The sequence below is a fragment of the Leptinotarsa decemlineata genome, unplaced genomic scaffold (genome assembly GCF_025532065.1).
Source record: "Leptinotarsa decemlineata unplaced genomic scaffold, Ldec_3_MD MMD2_tig00001064_RagTag_RagTag, whole genome shotgun sequence".
NCBI lineage: Eukaryota > Metazoa > Arthropoda > Insecta > Coleoptera > Chrysomelidae > Leptinotarsa > Leptinotarsa decemlineata.
In genome coordinates, this window is record NW_027412558.1 from 14,674,958 (window position 1) to 14,693,312 (window position 18,355).

The window sequence follows — 18,355 nt, forward strand, 5'->3', positions numbered from 1 at the left end:
GGCCTCATTCGACAGAGTGTCGGGGCCTTCTATATCGGAAGGGGTCGTCTACAGCATAATCCATAGCTTCCCTAACTAATGGATCATCATGAGTTTCTGCTCAATCAAAAACTCGCTGATTCCTTAACTGAATGGAGCCCACCTTTCCAGGCGGAATCCATCAGACAGGTTGAGCCTGGCTCCCTTACCCTTTGGAGTGATGTTTGCCAGAAGGACAAACGGATCATAACTGATGTGGGTGTTAATGGTATGGCGCCATGAGTGTCCTCAGACATCAAGACCGCCCTTCACGGTGTACCCCTGCCTGGCTGGGTGAGTTGGATGAAGAAGTTGTTCATCTTTCAACGGAGGATATAGGGCCTCATTCGACAGAGTGTCGGGGTTTTTTATATCGGGAGGGGTCGTCTACAGTATAATCCGTAGCTTCCCTGACTACACACCTTTCCATCTAAAAGAGCGTTGATTTATTAGTTAGAACTAAGTATTCTATAGCTGTCTGTAAGTGGGGCCATCTGTTGGAACTATATATTAACTGCATAATAAAATAATATTTTAATTTAAAAAGAATTTTGAATCCACCTGTGAAGACAATCGTGGTTCTGAGATTGTTGCTTTGTTGTTGGAACTGTATATCAACTGCATTATAAAATAGAAATATTTGAATTTAAAGAGGATTTTGAATCCACCTGTGAAGACAATCGTGGTTCTGAGATTGCTATCCCATCAATAACCCTCTTGCTTCATTAGTTCGAACTAAGTATTCCATAGCTGTGCGGCCATCTGGTGCATTATAGAATAGATTTGAATGAATTCATAAAAGATTTTGAATCCACCTGCCAAGACGCTCGTGCTTCTGAGATTATTGCTTTATGACCTTCGTATCATGCTATCTAGTGAGCATTGATTTAATAAATCAAGTTCGAACTAATAGTTCGAACTAAGTATTCCATAGCTTTCTATAAGTGCGGCCATCTGTTGGAATTGGATGTGGACTGCATCATAAAATAGAAATTTTCCATATTGAAGTATTAAACTTGATTGTCTGCCATTCTATTCGTATTTTTCTTACAAAACTATTGATTTACACTATTGGAACTATTTTTGGAATCCTAAACTTTTCTGAGTATTAAAAATAAATCTTGGTGTAAAACTGTGACGACATCTTTATAATTGAGATTTCCAATCGCAGCTGATCTACTAGGCCTACCAAATGATGATGCATCTTTCAATTTATTACAAATCTCTTTTTTTTCAATCATCTTTCATCATGATAATTATACAGAAGGGAAGTTCTCAACTGCATTTGAAATGGTTTCAAATGACCTGTTTCAAACTCAGACATTCAAATTTCATGCCATATTATTTTCAATAATCTTATTTGATCTTGCAATTCACTTTCTTTTCAATATATTTTCAAGAACTCTTTAATAAAATCAATTTCATAGATCTTGTGTTTTAACACACTTCCTTTTTGCATAATTTCCTCTATGCTATTTCCTCTGTGTATTATCAATATTTGTGACAATTTAACTGATGTCTAGTATTGGTATGTACTGGAATGGTGTTACAAGGATGGATGATGAACCAATGCGGTTCGTTCCTAACATGTAGGTAAATTGGTGACCTGGTTTTCAAACAGTGTGGGGCAAATAAGGTAGAAGTTGGGTAATAAATACTCAAAAACATCTTATCTCAACTTTTTATTGTAAAATGACAAAGAATAACTCTAAAACTTTTCAGAATCATAATATATGTTTGATATAGATATAATATGTATTTAAATATCATGATACAGATGTATTAACTAAATTAATCAATATACATCTCGATAATCAACTCATGCTTCTTCTATAAATGAATTTTTCTCCAACGGAACTGGCCGATCTTTTTTAAATATTCCTAATACTGATCTTGGCACCCATTTATTTCAAGGGACTCCCAATATGAAAATCAGAAGGGAAAATTTCAGCAAGGAAAAATGGGAAAAGAATGAAGTATTGTAATTTACATCCAAGTCAATCAGAAATATATATGGGTTTTTTTAACAAATACAAATTGTTGATAATTTTGGAAAATTACCAATGTATTTTATTATTGAATTGTTCAATCCCAAATTAACCCAACTTTTAATGAAACAAATCTTCAACGAGATACCTTTAAAAGTTGGTATTTAATCAAACATATAGCAATACACAACTTGAAAATAAGAGAGAAATCAAATCTCTGACAAAGATAGTACATCCACATCAGACTGATTTAGATGTAAATATTCTTGCAAACACGTGCACCTTTTAAGAAAGGCAAAATAGCTAATAAGACAAACTGTGTTTGTGCAAAAAATTCATCATATTTTAAATTCAATTTGTGCCCGTAAGTTTAAGCTAAAACCCTACAATTATTCCTAAAGTTACCTAGTATGTAATTTAAATATAGAGAGTACAATGTGAGGATAGATATAGATATATGTTTTCAATGATATAATTATGCCATTTGATAATACAACGTGTTAAATTGTCTATTATCAATGATTTGTTCAAGTTGATCCCACGGTCAGGCACAGAGGCCGATAGCGTTTTTAAAAGTTAGAATGCGTGTGCCAGTTCACACTCAAAATCAAAAAACATTATGTGCTCAACCAGTTCTCCTGCGATGTTTTTGTGATATCTATTTACAGGCTGAAATTTATTACATGAGTACACATCTCACTCTTATCATTCATTACCATTGTTAGGTAAAGTACTTAAGATAGGTACCCCATGGAAAAATCAAAAAGTGAAAAATATTTCTATATATTTCATGAAACCCATGTGGAAATTTCATTTAAAATTACACTCTTATCTGTCTAAAACAAGAAAATGAAAAATTTCGATATGTTTGCTTTCTACAAATACTTGAGTTTCCTATAAATTTGTTAATGTTTCTAAAATATTAGGATACGTAATAATTTTGTCAACCTCAACTGCAAAGCAGAAATAACTGAAGTTTATTAAATTAATTACCGAATCCCTTTCTAAAAATATAATTTTGAATGTTTCTGTTCGGTGGTAGAGGATAGGAATTTCATTGTCTGAAAACAATGAAAAAATAGTACTCTAATGTTTAGCTTATGAAAAACCACTTAAATAATGTTGGAAATCTGAAATACCAACATTGATAATTTACATTGATAACAAATAAAAAACAAATTACGAAGTTGAAAACTTACAAAACAAATTATTGGAATAACAAATTGAAGAAAAAAGTTCAAATTGTATTATTGTTTCACAATCTAATAATAAGATGTTTCAGCCTAATAGATTTCTGTTTTTCCAATATTACATTTTCCATTTTGAAAGAAATACAACTTCGAATGTCTTATTTCATATTTGAATTTTCATCTTCCAACATTCTTTTTTAATTCAAATTTTTCTATTTTAATTGATATAATTTCATTTTTCATTGTGGGGAAAACATGAAAATATGATTATTTGCCTCTTTTCACTGAATTCCATTCTACTCAGAAACAACATTATGCATTGAAATTAATTTAGTTTGATTTTCATTTTCCCGTTTCATGTTCAAAATTCATATCTTCGCACATTTGGACAATAAGTGCAAAAACGAACTTTGGAGTTCCAAATCTCTACAAATAAATAATTCCACTCGAGAACTTTATAGATCAAGAGTATATTACTTTAGAAAATTTTATATTTATATATAGCTTTTATTTTGGTTCCTTGAAGATTAGAAATATGCAGGCCATTTTTCAGAATCAGAAATCAGACCATTCTTTCCTAAAGGGGAAAGTTCCAAATAACAAATTTTCTGACATATTTGGGGTTATATTACACAGCAAATTGATTTTCCAATAGAAATTGCTTTATCATTTGAGTTGCATTCATAAACTTTATGGAGTATGATGACCTCACTCATGATTGTTCGTAAGATCATCATTATCATTATTTATAAACATACTCCATATGAACTCATTATTCCAATACTTTCAGAAACATATTGCAACTAAATTCTTACAATTATGATATGTTGCACATAAAATTTAACAAAAATGTTGATGCTCACTGCAGTATGATATTTCTAAATGTATTCTTGTATAGTGCAGATGAATAAAAATACAATATCTGTGTATTAGAAACAAAAATGTATATCCATTCAGTTGCTAATCATAATTTCATAAAACTGTCACTCAACTTCAGTCTTTTGTTGTTGTTCTATTTCTATTTTGTTGTGTTACTCTATTTTATCAGCAAGAGTAAGTGTGAAATCAATATTCAAAAGTTTTTCTTTCAGATTTCTTCAAATCACAAAGTTATCTATCCTCAAGTATATATTTTTTGTACTTTCAGTTCAGAGCAACTCAAACTCCTTATGTGATCGGAATTTCTCAAGATGAAATCTGATTCAGTACACCAAATGTCTTCCAAACAGTCCGTCATTCTAGAATATTCTAAATTTTTTTTGGGTCGAGTAATATTTGTTTCCAAACTAATTTTGGCTCTATTTTATTTTCCCATTACTATTACACGAATATTATCGATCACTTTGTTGCTATCAATCTATATTACATATTCAATTTTCATACAATCAATTACTATGATTGTCAGAAGCTAAAGTCTATGCTAACCGACGCCTAGGAGAACGAAAACTGGCCTTCTACCAAGACAATATTTTCCCCTAACTCATATTTACACTATATTTATATTACAATATTTATATAAAGAATATTGTTTTGCTAACTCAATATTTTTAAATATAAGTTATTCTTTCAATTACCCTTCAGCTCGATTATTAGGCCCGGTCTACTCAAAGATTAAATATGACATGTTTCACAAAAACTTCACAGGAGAACTTCAAAAAACTAAATAAAAAAAAACAAAAAAATAATAAAGAAGAATTTTAATAATTAAACATCAAATCAAATATAAATGAATAATCATAATACATGGAAAATTATAATAATTTCAAGTAAAAATAAACCTGAGAAGCTAATGAAAAAAGAAAGAAGCAAAAGGGAACATTCGAAAATGAAGTTCCAAATTTACGATAACTACACGAGCCAGCTTGTGCGTGTACTTAAAAAATTACGTAAGCTAAAAAAATATATTCTCCAACACATACACAAAGATTATGTAGATATTGACTTCAAATTTGGCAAAAAATGCTGCTGCAATCTGAAACAACGTGAAATCCATATTTGAATTTGATCATTCAGGAAACATCCCCATTGAATAAAATTTCTATTGAATTCCACACAACTTCAGCAATGCATTTACACAATTTCATTTTCCTATAGGAAAGGATAAATTCAGATCACGCGTTTGTATTCAGTATTTGCAAGTATGATCAATGATTGTCAAGTATATAGTTATATAGATTCAAGAGAAGTATATAAGTTTACATTGAAGAGAACAAACCTCAACTGCTCTATCAGTAGTGACTTCGATCTTATGACGAGCACTTGAAGCCTGTATCATGCACAACAAAGAGTCAATGGGAAGCAAATCGTCTTGCCCTCTTCTGATAACAATTACCACTTTGTCTGCTTTATTTCAGGTCAAACGACGATTTCCACACAAAGACACTTGTGTTAGTCCTGCAGACAAGCAAGTCGAGTTATTAAAACAAAAGAAGATTCACTATATGAGATTTGGGAGAGGAACATGCTTGCCTGCTAGAAAAAAATATGAATCGTTTTTTGGTGATACATGTTGAGAAAGATCTTCATATTTCTAGGGTAGAACTAGACCCTGTGGTATTCCTATTCTAGTCACTGGCTAAGAACTAAAGTTACTCCTAAAAATTCCGCGACATCACTAACAATACTAGCCATATATAATTTATATGTATATATAATACTACTGCGGGAGGAGTTCCAAGAACACCCCCCAAGTTTTACATGTTTTCTATACAACATGAGATAAACATTTCTATAAACTTACAAAAAATAACGCGTATCCATCTTGACATAACCTTAAATTTTTTCTAACAGTATTAAAGCTTTTCAATACTGAAAAATCAAACGCAATACAAAGAATGTTAAATAAAAAGTAGAATGAAAAAAGAATACTTAATCGAATGAGTAAAGAAGAATACAAAGACTAAAAAAATATAATACTAACTTAACAAACTTAACCTAACCTACATAAAAAAATACAATACTAGATCATACTGTTTGTCAAAAAAAAGCTTAATCCTGCCAAATCAACAGTCTATATATATATATATATATATATATATATATATATATATATATATATATATATATATATATATATATATATATATATATATATGTATATATGTATAGATAATCAATAAATAAGCGCTGTGTTACAACTTCATTTTAGCTACCATGTCGATACTGTGTCTCTGACACTGTTTAAAATGGAATGAATACTGTTCTTTTGTTTTCGATTTATTCGACTCATTATATATTAGACTTCGAAAAGGAGACTCTCAGATGGTTTGACTCTGATAACTGGTAGTTGTGCATCTTTATTAGTGCTACTACTGCTTCGTCCATACTAGGCAGCTGGATTAGGGCCATTTTCTTGTCTTTTCTGAAAAGTGTAAAGAATACATTGCTTATATGCTTATGAATGAATTATATATATATTTTTTTGATACACAACATACTGTGTTACATTTTTTAATAGGGTTTCTATAATGAACCCTAATGTATTTAGGAAAAAATATTTTTAAAATGGATAAATATATTAACACATTATTAGAAAAGAATACATAAACTACTACTAAGATTTTTATTCGTTATGACCGGTTTTGGTTTATTAAACCATTTTCAAGTTAACACACATGAGTTTACTTGAAAATAGTTTAACAAACCAAAACCTGTTGTAACGAATACAAATCAGGGTAGAAACTAGACAAATGTTATTTTCTTTATCCTATAAAAAATATGATTTGTGTCTCCATATGGTTTAATATAAAGATGATGAAATTTCAATGAAGTGAAATTTATTTGAGTAATGCAATAGTCAAAGTAATCAATAATTTTAATGTATATGACATGAGTAGTATAATAGATATAAAACCCAATAATATTAAATAAATTATTCATTTAGCACACCTTCATAAACTTCAAATACACTTCAGTCTTTAGAGGTTATTTCAGCACTCCGGGATAGAGTTAAAGACTATACCTTTATGTAATCAAACCAACTTACGGAAAGAATTTGAACGCTTTCACTGTGAAACCATTTTTGGTGAAAGCTTCTTTGATATCCTCTTCGTTAACCGTGGCTGGAATGTTGCTCAAATGTAGCGTAGAAGATGGTGGGTAGATGTTTTGGTAATTCTTGGATCCTGGTTTCTTGAACCTATGCAAAGGACTCTGGCTATAATCTTTGGTAAGCCCTGCATCGGGTTGCCCCTCTTTGGGCATTTGTACAGACTGGTGCTTGCTCAACATTACCCGAATGTTTTTTCCAAAAACTTTCAATTTGTCCATATGGGTAATGGCTGAAATGAATTTTTTATCTAAATAAAAAAAAGTGAAAAATGTGACTTGAAAAAAAAATCGATAAATTCCGAGTTTGAGTGAGAGTTTACAAAACTACATAAAACGCAAATTTCCATAGAAAATCTCACCTAGATGTGCTTGATGAGGCTCAGCAAGTTGAACTAGAGCAGAATCCTTTTTGTTGTAGAGAATTTTCACACGTTGTACGTCGCCATAGACTCCTAAGAAAGAAATATCAGAAAATTACTCTACTTGAAAAGTTTCAGTAGGGATCATCAAAATGATTATAAAAAAAGAGAAAACTTAGGTTCAATGAAACAGACTTATTAAAATAATAAATCAATTAAAACTTGAGGAACATAAAACATGCAAAACAATTAGATAGAAATTCATAGATTCTACGAAAACATAGAAACAGAGTAAATAACTTTTCAAAAATTAAAACAATGTCTAGACGAATCTAAGCGGTAAGCTCCAACAAACAAATCAAGATAGTTGGATCTAAAAAAATGAAAATGAGAAAAAAGTGGGAGATCCAATTCACTTGAAAATTGAAACATTAAACTCAATCTTCGATGATTACAAGCAAATTGGATTTGGATGAATAACTCTGTTGTTTTATCTTCGAATCGAGTTATTATAGCATAATTTTTTGAACATATTTCATTATATATATATATATATATATATATATATATATATATATATATATATATATATATATATATATATATATATATATATATATATATATATATATATATATATATATATATACACATCTTAAAAGTCTAGGGATATTTTTATAACATACTAATTATCATAAAAATAAATGCATGAGGTCGTTTAATTTCGATTAAATTGGTACACTCGACCACCCTGTAGATTTCTATGGGTTGAACAAAGCCTGCAAAAACGGTAACTAATCTTTTATCAAGTTTTTAACAAACTGTAGGTTTTCGGCTAAAATGAATAATCTGAAAGTGTCGAGTTTGTACATTCTATGCAGTTCTTGCTCAGCAATTAAACTGGAAAATTTTGGATTTTTGGTCTTAACCGCAAGAAGACAACCGACAATCACAGCACCTGAGTTGGTTAACGTGTTGCAGCAGACGCACCAGGTAACCATTGGTCGTGATATTGTCAGAAATCGACTGCATGAAGCAGATCTCCACAACAGAAGGCCACTTAGATGTCCACCTTTGTTGAGAGGCAATCGCGGTAGAAGATTAGAGTGGTGTCAAGAACATCAAAACTGGGATGCAAATGATTGGGCCACAGTTTTGTTTACAGACGAATCCAGATTTGGATTTCATCCAGATTCTCGTCGAGTAAGACTGTGGAGACGACCTGGAAATAATGAACGTTTGAGACACGTCCAGGAAGTCCACACATACAGAGGTGGTACAGTAATGCTATGGGGCTGAATCATGATCGGCGGCAGAACCGATCTCGTTTTTCCAAATCGCTCCCTCACAGCTCGACAGTACCTCGACACCATTCTTCTACCTATCGTCCGTCCGTTTGCTGGTGCTGTTGGTGAAAACTTCCACCTATAATGCACGATAATGCTCGTCCACATGTCGCGCGTCTAGTGACTGACTGGCTCACCAACGAAGGAGTTGATGTATTGCCATGGCCAGGCCATCACCGGACCTGAATCCCATCGAGCATGTGTGGGACATGCTTCAACGAAGAATTTCTCCGCATATGGGGAACATTCACACCACGTTTCAATTGAGAGAGCTTTTAATCGCTGAATGGGCAAATGTACCTCAACAAGACATTGAAAATCTCATTTTGTCGATGCACGATAGATGTATGGCCATAATAAACTAGCGTGGAGGCCATACTTTGTACTGATTCCAATTTTTTTTTGTATTATGATTTTTTTTCGGGGTGCCAAAGAGCCATATTTTTTTTTAGTTTTGCTTATATGCGCACTCAGTATTTTTGACCATTTAATAAATTTTGTTGTAAGTTACATTCGTTTAATAATCACCCGTCAACTTTTTTTTTCCTAAAGCGATCTAAAAAAAATTATTGACATTTTTAAAAATATTCCTAGACATATATATATATATATATATATATATATATATATATATATATATATATATATATATATATATATATATATATATATATATATATATATATATATATATATATATATATGCATCAATATTATGATTAGTCAATAGGGAAGAAACATATTACTTGTTATTTGACTAAAAGAACAGAGTCTTCAAATTAATGTACTAGGTAGATATATATTTTCATTGAAATTTTTTATAAACAATTCGAATGAACAGAATACCAGATGTAACAGATGAAGTGAGGATTTGATCCAAAACTGTGGTAAAATCAGGTATAGAAAAGAATAAGGAAGGAAAATATCAATTTTTTAAAATAAATTTTTTTGTCATGCATTTTTCAGAAATATAGAGTTGGTGTACATTTAGTTTCAAACTGTACTAAGACAAATACTATGGAAACTCTAATAGAAAGTTTATCAAAAAACAAGTGAAGTTGGTAAATATTGAGTTCTGAGCATTTTTGAACAAAAATATAGCATCCAAACTAATAGCACAGTCATATAAATCAAAATATATACACATCTGTTGTTAATTGTATGGTAATATAATAAATTTTGAATAGATCTATTATAGGATAACCACAAAAAAATCGAAAACATCCAACTGTTGTTTTCCAGTCTTACAAAATCATTTGTCTAAACAATAATTTCAATATCGATATCTCAAAATAAACAAATTGAAAACATTGAATGTTGCATTACACAGACACACTCATGGTGAATGAAAAGTATTCTGTACATTTTTTTCGATTGGAGTAACCTATTACAGCTGCCAGACTGAGTCATGTATGTATGTATGATTTCTCCCACCGGCCATGACTCAGTCCGGTAGCTGTAGTTTTGTTCAAAAAGTTGTTTGTAATTTATGTGAAAACTTGTCAAAACCATCCAAATTGACATGGCAACTATAAAATGTACAATCAAATTTTAACAAGGAAATATAAGTTGATTTTGAAATGGAGATATATTTAAAATTTATTAAATTTGGATACCATTTGAAAAGTAAGGTGTCTACTATATCTCTGACCTCTTTCTTATGTTGACATTATGTTGACATTTAATAAAGGACAGATGAAAACACCACACAATGAAAAGTAGTTGAGGTGAAAATAATTTTGAATGGTAAAAGAGGTATTCAGAAATGAGAAATATTCATAACATAAATCTACCTAGTAGCGTTAACGATATAATTGAGTGTGAAAACATACCGAATAGTGTAAAGAGAGCGTCAGGCGTGACCATCTACAATAGAGAAAGATGACAGTAGGATGTAACGTGGCACAAAGAGGTAGCGTATATGCCACCGGAGGGGCAGCAGATGTAAAAAAAGAAAAACAGCATTAGACTTTGTATAATAAAAAATGTATACACTGTTAAAAATAGTACCAATGCATTTCTCAATAAAAAAGTTCATAAGGCCACTCCGTGTGATGTTATTGTAAAATTATGTGTAATTTATGAAAATAATTCAAAAAAGCCTTATAAACATATATAGCATGTCTCATCAGATAGATATATTAATCAATTGAAATATTAGAGAAATTTTAAAGTTAATAGGAGCATGGAAGATATTTTATGATTAGATGATTAATGCTATATACATAAATCTACTAAAAAATTATAACCAGTTTAATAACATATACAATTAGTTCACTTCATTCAGATATCAAGTGAAAATTTGAAAAAAAAAATTAAACTGTACAAAATTCAAAAATTATGGCTGCTATTTTCTATTCTAAAATTCATCTATAGTACTCTAGAAGGAATCGAGTCTAATACAAACTACTAAAACAGAAGGAATGGTACAGACAACTTTTACTTGTAATAGTTTTCAGTAATATATAAATTCAGGCTCAAAAAATGAAATAATTGAAGTTTTCAATATCAATGGAAAAAATATTAGATCAATTGGAATAAAAAAGTATCTAATATACCTCAAATCTCATTTACTTTCTAGATTATACATTGAAATACAGAATACAACAACTCAACTAATATCTTCAAAATTGAACAAGTAACTTTCACTCTCATGTTGTTTCCTTGAAATTTCTAAAAATATTAAATTTCCAAGAAATCACTTGGCCATTATGAATGATAAAAAATTATATTCAACAATAACCAAGACTGTTAGAAAAATATCGGAATTTCTACTCAGGGAATATATTTGATAAGTTTCATTTGTTTTTGAATCATTCTTAAAATAATTCATTTGGTGCTTTCCTTAAAGAAAACAATTTATAACATTTCTGTTTAATTTATTGAAACGATTTTTTTTATTGCTATGTCAATGAATGATCGTACATAGAATCATATTGTTATTTGTTGTTAAATAAAAAGGCAATTGCCACTAAAAAGTTGCTCCTGAACACTCAAATAATATGATAAAAAAAATTAGCGATAGCAAATTCTATGGGAACAATGAGTAAACCTGGGAAAGTCTCACTCCAATGCATTCTTTCTTAAGAAACATTATCAATCCATTGAGAATGAAGGTCAATAATATGATGAAGTAAAACTAGGTTATTTGAATGAAACTTTTAGAATATACTTTTCTTCAATGGAACATACCATAGTGAGATTGAGAAAGTTATGATCACAAAGAGATAAATTCAATAATTACTATAAAGAAAACCACGCAAGGGACTAACCAGCCAAACAGTAGCTTAGAAATAAAAAATCCTGCATAACTATGCTTCAGTACTTATAAAAAATCGTTCTAATAAACAAAATTTGTAATTGAAGGAAATAAACCATAAGGTTTTATCAAAAGGGTAGCTTGGGTATGAAGATCCAAGCCAAATGATTCGTTGAATTGAATATCAATAAAAAATATTCTTTCTGCTACAGAGTAATGTAAAAAACGTCAAAAACCCCCATTAAATTCTATTATTATTCTTCATATTTATACCAACCTCTTCATTGAGATTGCTCACAAGCAGGACGGTTGCCATTGCAAGTCCAGGAGTCGCCAATCCTCGTAATCCAGGAGCGGTCTGGCCGAGAGCAAAGTTCGCCAAACCGGGTATGCCACCGGCTACCCCACCTCCATATGGGGCTGCGAGTGGTGACGCAAGACCGTGCATAAATGGATTGCTGAGGACACCTGGAGTACCTGAGAGAATTGAATCTGTAAAGAAATTTAAATATTTACCTAAATGCTCATCACAAAATTCAAATGTTGAAGATTGTTCTCGTCTATTATCTATTGAATTTTGAAGACACGTCATTCAAATATCTTACTAGTGGGTCAACCTGATGACAACGAGAAAAATGTGTAAACAAGTTCTGCATTCTTCCACATTTTCCAAAGAGATATCTTGAACCCTCAGGTCAAATTGATTTTTTTTGGTTTACTGCTAAAGAGGGGATAGGTGAAAGCACTCGAATGACCTATAAATAGTCAGATCTCGGAGGAATAAGTCCAGTTATCACCCGAAGACGATTGTGGATACTAACAATCGAAACGTCGTGACGTAACTTGGTTTGGAATCTTTTTAATTTCTATTTTTCATTTCTTGTTAATAATATTTTTTAATTTTCAGCTTGTATTAAATATTTAAATTTTTTAATTTTTTTGGTTGTTGCTTGTATGTTAATTCTTTGTAATTTCAGTTTTTTGTTTAATGAAATTGTTATTTTTCGGTTAATCTTTTTTAATTTTTACAGATTCTTCCAGGGATTTCAAATCAATTTATATTATATACTGTTGACATTAATCGTAACAGTAATTGTAGCATAATATACTGTTGAAAAGTAAACGAGTTTGAACATTAAATCATAAAATATTTATCATCATAATCATAAATATACATTCTCGAATTGTGACATGCTTTTCCGTGAACAAGTTTAGGAAAGAACCTCACCTGCCAATCTTTCCCTTGCAAGCCTTGGCTGAGTGGCCAACAACAAAATATCGGCCCCCAAACCACCAGCAAGACCGCCAGTTAGCGCCAGTTGTTCATTGCCATCTCCTGTTGGTAAGTTGGGATTCGTGTAGTCTCTTGACTTGTCGTTGTTGTATTTGACGTTTAGAGACGTCATCTTGGAGTAGTCGATGCGAAGAGTGCAACAACTGTTGTAAATATTTTGGCCATCTAGGGCCTGTTTAGCTGCCTGCGCTGATTGGTTGTCAGGGTACTGCACCAAAGCTTGGAATGAACCTGAAAAATAACAGTTAACATTTGTTTGGTTGGCGGTTTGTATATGGTAACATATAAAAAAAATTGAGATACAAAATCAATTATATTCGCCAATACAATACGATACGGACATACAGTGGATATCTAATGGACGTTCAAATTATGTCCAAAATATATCTTATGGACGTTCGGAGTATATCAACTTATAGGCTAGGCCCATAGATGTCATACATATTGTGGATATCTAATGCATGTCCTTAGGATATCCACTGAAGGATATTCATTCCAAGTCCTCTAAGGGATCAACAACAATATTCCTGACCTGAATTGGAATTTGATTGGATATCCATAGGATGACTGATGTTGTATGAAACTCCAAAATGTTTGAGTTATCAAACATTTTGGAGTTTCATACACCGATTCACCGATTGTTACATTGTTATCACAATTACGAAAAAAACGGATTGGGTGTTTCTTCAAGTTATTCTTGACCACCTTCTTTGTGCATTCTTCAAGAAAAATCTATAATCTAGAAATATTCAGGTTATTCTTGACCATCTTATTTCTGATCTATATATTAGAGTAAGATGAAATGAAAGGTGATAGAAAAAGAAGATGGTCAAGAATAACCTGAGGAACATCACAAATCTTATTATTTGCGTTAGTGATAACGATGTAATGATAATACCTGCTCATCCTCCAATTTAGATTCAAATTGCAAAATGAAAATATTTGAAATGTGATGGGTCTATTCAAAAATACAACTTAATATCGTAATAATTATTTGTTCATTTAGTATATTTTGTTCTTAACACTTTATTTACTAGCATCGGTCACAATTCCTTCACATAATTTTCTTGTTATAAAAACTGTTACGGTAACAATTTTCGTCTCTAATGAGTAATAAAATCTTTATTAAATTTTCAAGTTCAATATGAATATGAAAAATTCTAACAAACATTTATTCCAAATAACAGAACTGCAACATTCTTCTCGACGCGCAATTGACCAATCAAATTGCCAACATCAGGAGATAATCTAAATAAAACATGTGTCGAGAATAATGTTATAGTTCTGACCTTGATATCAATAACTCGATGACTTTTAGGGGCAAAGTCAAGGCAATAATAGGACATGAAATTTTCATTCACATCAAATCCGGGATGAAAAATATGGGTTGCCGTTTAAAAATTATTTGGACCATTGAGGTAGTTGTCAAGGTTAAATCTGGTAGCACATTAAATAGCCATAAAAATCCTTGAATTTTTTTCTGAACCACCTTTTTCTAAAATGCATTCCTTGAAAGTTTTCCCTTGTTTCGCTAATTTTAGTACACCCGATATATAACTGAATTGTATTACCAAGCCAATTTATTTTATGATGATTATGCTGAATTGAAAATACTTACTATTTTTTGTGAAAGTAACAATCTTCAGTACTTTTCCAAAACGCTGGAATATCTGCAAAAAAGTATAAATTAACAAATAGGAATTCAGAATAATAATAGACAAATTATGAAAATACTATCAATAATTATTTATTAAGAAGTTAAGATATAAATAACTAAGGAATTGTAATATTTTTAGATTCAAAACAGCATTTGATACGGTTACTAAATCATAAAATTTCACTAGATATACCACTCAGAAGAATGTAGTCACTGATATGAATGGTATCAAAAACTTATTTTCAAAATCGAAAACAGTATATAGCAATCGATAATTATAGAAATGTGTTCCACAAGGTTCGGTTTTGGCTCACTGTATGTTGATAATCGCGAAAATATTTAACTGATAGGTAAACACTTCTCATTAACATATTATTTTTATTATTTCATTCAAAAAGAAAGATAAAAAATTCTTAGAATGGCGAAATGAGATTGAGATATGTCTAAATTTGATCAATTTACAAAAAAGAGTAACATTATATAGATGATGAATATTACCGGAGTTTTATCCCAACGCCAAACCGTTATTTCAACACCTCGACATGTGTTTCGATCACCAAGTGATCATCTTCATCATCTTCAAGAGGAAGATTAGTCCAGTTTAATCTACACAACTTGTAGACAGTTTATTTTGAACTTAATTGGTTTTCCTTCCTTCGGAAGGTTCCTATAATTTTTGTATAAAAATAGAGAGGTATGATTTTTTAACTAAAAATATACCCTATTCAATTCAATCAAGAGGTAGCAGCAATTGTTGAAACGTCAAAGCTTGTAAATTAATTACGATACAAATACATATTTGCAAAACTGCTAACAAATCCTCACTTACCAAATGTAAAATATCTAAACTGATGGGGTATATCATATGTTCGATGATTACTCTGAGAACTGTGTTGGGTCCACCTTGTATGTCCTGCCCGTTAGTGACTGGAGTTACTGAATTGACCGCTGGTGTACCGGAATTGTTTGTGATCGCCTGTGCTGCTTGCAAGGCCGCCTGTGCAGACGCATTCTGGAAGTAATGAAGATTAGTTCAATTTTGGAAGATATGAAGCAAGCGAAGGTTTGCAAGCGGAAAATCAACCGAAACGTTTGAGGGAAAAGTAAAGTCTTGTTCGTATCCGAACCGAACGAGGTACGAAACAAAGTCACATACAGCGTGCAAAGAGGCAAAGACAGTTGGTGGTCTGGCCCAAAAATTGCCAGAGTGTTTCAGCGATATGCAAAAAAATGCAATAGTAGGTACTCCGACTGATTAGCCAGCAAAATCCTCTGATTTTACACCTCTTCTTTCTATGAATACATGATTTTGTTTCGGAGGTTTTGAACATTAATGAGAATAGTCGATGATGTTAAATGTTTCTAAGTTTCTATTGCTACTGAACTATACGACTCCCATAAATATGTTGAAAATAAAAAAAAATCACGAACCCACCTGAATTTTTCAATTCTCGAGGAGACTTGAGCCTGATAGCCCTCTCTTCGGTACTCCCCTGCTTGAAAATGCACAATACTGTGCGAACATTTTCATAATGAACAATAATACGATCAACTGAAATTGAATTTGCAGATTTGAAATTGGATTTTTTGTTCATCATTTCAAACTAACAATTGAGCTTGTGTCTACCTTTGTAAACGTCATCTTTGAGATTTACAGTAAACTCATGTAAGATGATATTATCATGATATCGGCCATATTATACTACGATAACTTTTTCTGTAATGTCAACGCACCATAATGCTGAGGAAGCAAGAAATACCTCCTTCCTCCCAAATGAAATATGCGAAAAATGTGGGAATGTTCCAAAGAAAGGAAGGAATCAATCAATTTCAAAAACATTTAGGTACTTTATACAAAGATGTGTAGATAATTCAAAGAAGTAACTTTCAGACACACACTGGAAGAAAAACCCCTAGCACAAAACCTTTATGTGAACGCTGAATTATACGAAAAACACTTTTCTTCGTGAATTCGTGAATTGAGTGAAATTTTACTTCTTACATTAATTATATTGTGTAGGAATCCTGTGAATTATATCTAATTCGATTCCATTTCGAATGTTTGGAATACAAACGAAATAGAGAAAAGTGTTTTTGATATAATTCAGCGTTCATCTAAAAGTATTTCTTTCTAAAGTATTTTTCTTCGTGTAATTCAATTTTTATATGAAAATAGCAAAATAGCTATTTCGAAAAGGCTTTTTCTTCCAGTTTGTGTCTGAATCTAAAAGTTACTTCTTTGAATGATCTACACATTTTTGTTTAGAGTAAATTTATTTGAAATTGATTGCTTCCTTCCTTTCTTTGGAAGATTCCCAAATTTTCAGTATCAAGATGGGAAAGTAGAAAGGCAAAACTTCTTTTCCAAAAATTACTCCCTCCTAAAAATATACTCGTTCAATTTAAAGAAAGATACAAATTCCGAACCATCTGAAAACTATGTTAAATCGGTGCGGTGGTGGCATGTAATGTGACAAATAATTTATATTATATTTTATATGATATTCATTTCATGAAGAAGTCATTAAAGTGAAAATGCCAGAAATCTATAATAGAACTAAATAAACTGGGATATTAAGCGTATCAAAAGGACACATCATAGTCAATAAAATGAGGACACAATCAGTACCTAATTTATCTCTAGTCAAGTTATACAGATTCTTGTATTTTTCCTTCAATTTGGTAGTCAGATTACAGATTTGTGAATATATTCTCTTATATATGTTTCTACGTTGGGAACAACTCGAGCACTTCGATCGTTATCTTATCGCCTTTGATAATGTCTACCACAGTAGTAGACGAAACATCATGCATCTTTGGCGTGATATGTTTTGGAATTGAACGATACTAATAGATTCAAAATTTTCCCCTCTTTCATTTGACATCCCTCTCGATACTCGATAAAATCAGGTGTTTCTACTCAGGAACCAATTACTCATTGTGCCTATAGTAATTCAAGGTAATTTTATACCTTAGTTGAGGTGGTAGAAAAACATTACGATATACGGATTGATTCAGATATCGCAGAATCGTCGGCCGTCCAACGTCAATGAACTAAGTTCATTAAAATGCACTCAATGCGATTGATATTCTATATCCAGTAGCGAACACACGTGAAAGACAAAACTACTCTCTCTGGTATCTGGTAATTAGTAGGATGATGCCGAGTATAAGTGAATAAAATATCCCATTTC

General features: G+C 31.4%; 1 protein-coding gene across 11 annotated transcripts in view; it reads right to left on the reverse strand.

Moving 5' to 3' along the window:
* Positions 1 to 4,878: 4,878 nt before the first annotated feature.
* heph (polypyrimidine tract-binding protein 1 heph) overlaps positions 4,879 to 18,355 on the reverse strand; it is an 862,450-nt gene continuing 848,973 nt past the window's right edge. For 10 of the 11 annotated variants that reach the window (XM_074175763.1, XM_074175762.1, XM_074175761.1 and 7 more), the window contains 8 exons: positions 15,991 to 16,173; positions 15,123 to 15,174; positions 13,439 to 13,735; positions 12,488 to 12,702; positions 10,784 to 10,817; positions 7,606 to 7,698; positions 7,182 to 7,476; positions 4,879 to 6,557 (listed from right to left, as the gene is read on the reverse strand). In XM_074175763.1, coding sequence (XP_074031864.1) covers positions 6,425 to 6,557; positions 7,182 to 7,476; positions 7,606 to 7,698; positions 10,784 to 10,817; positions 12,488 to 12,702; positions 13,439 to 13,735; positions 15,123 to 15,174; positions 15,991 to 16,173 — 1,302 coding nt within the window. In that variant the 3' untranslated portion in view covers positions 4,879 to 6,424. The remainder of the gene's footprint in view (positions 6,558 to 7,181; positions 7,477 to 7,605; positions 7,699 to 10,783; positions 10,818 to 12,487; positions 12,703 to 13,438; positions 13,736 to 15,122; positions 15,175 to 15,990; positions 16,174 to 18,355) is intronic. The other variant, XM_074175756.1, reaches the window with a different exon arrangement.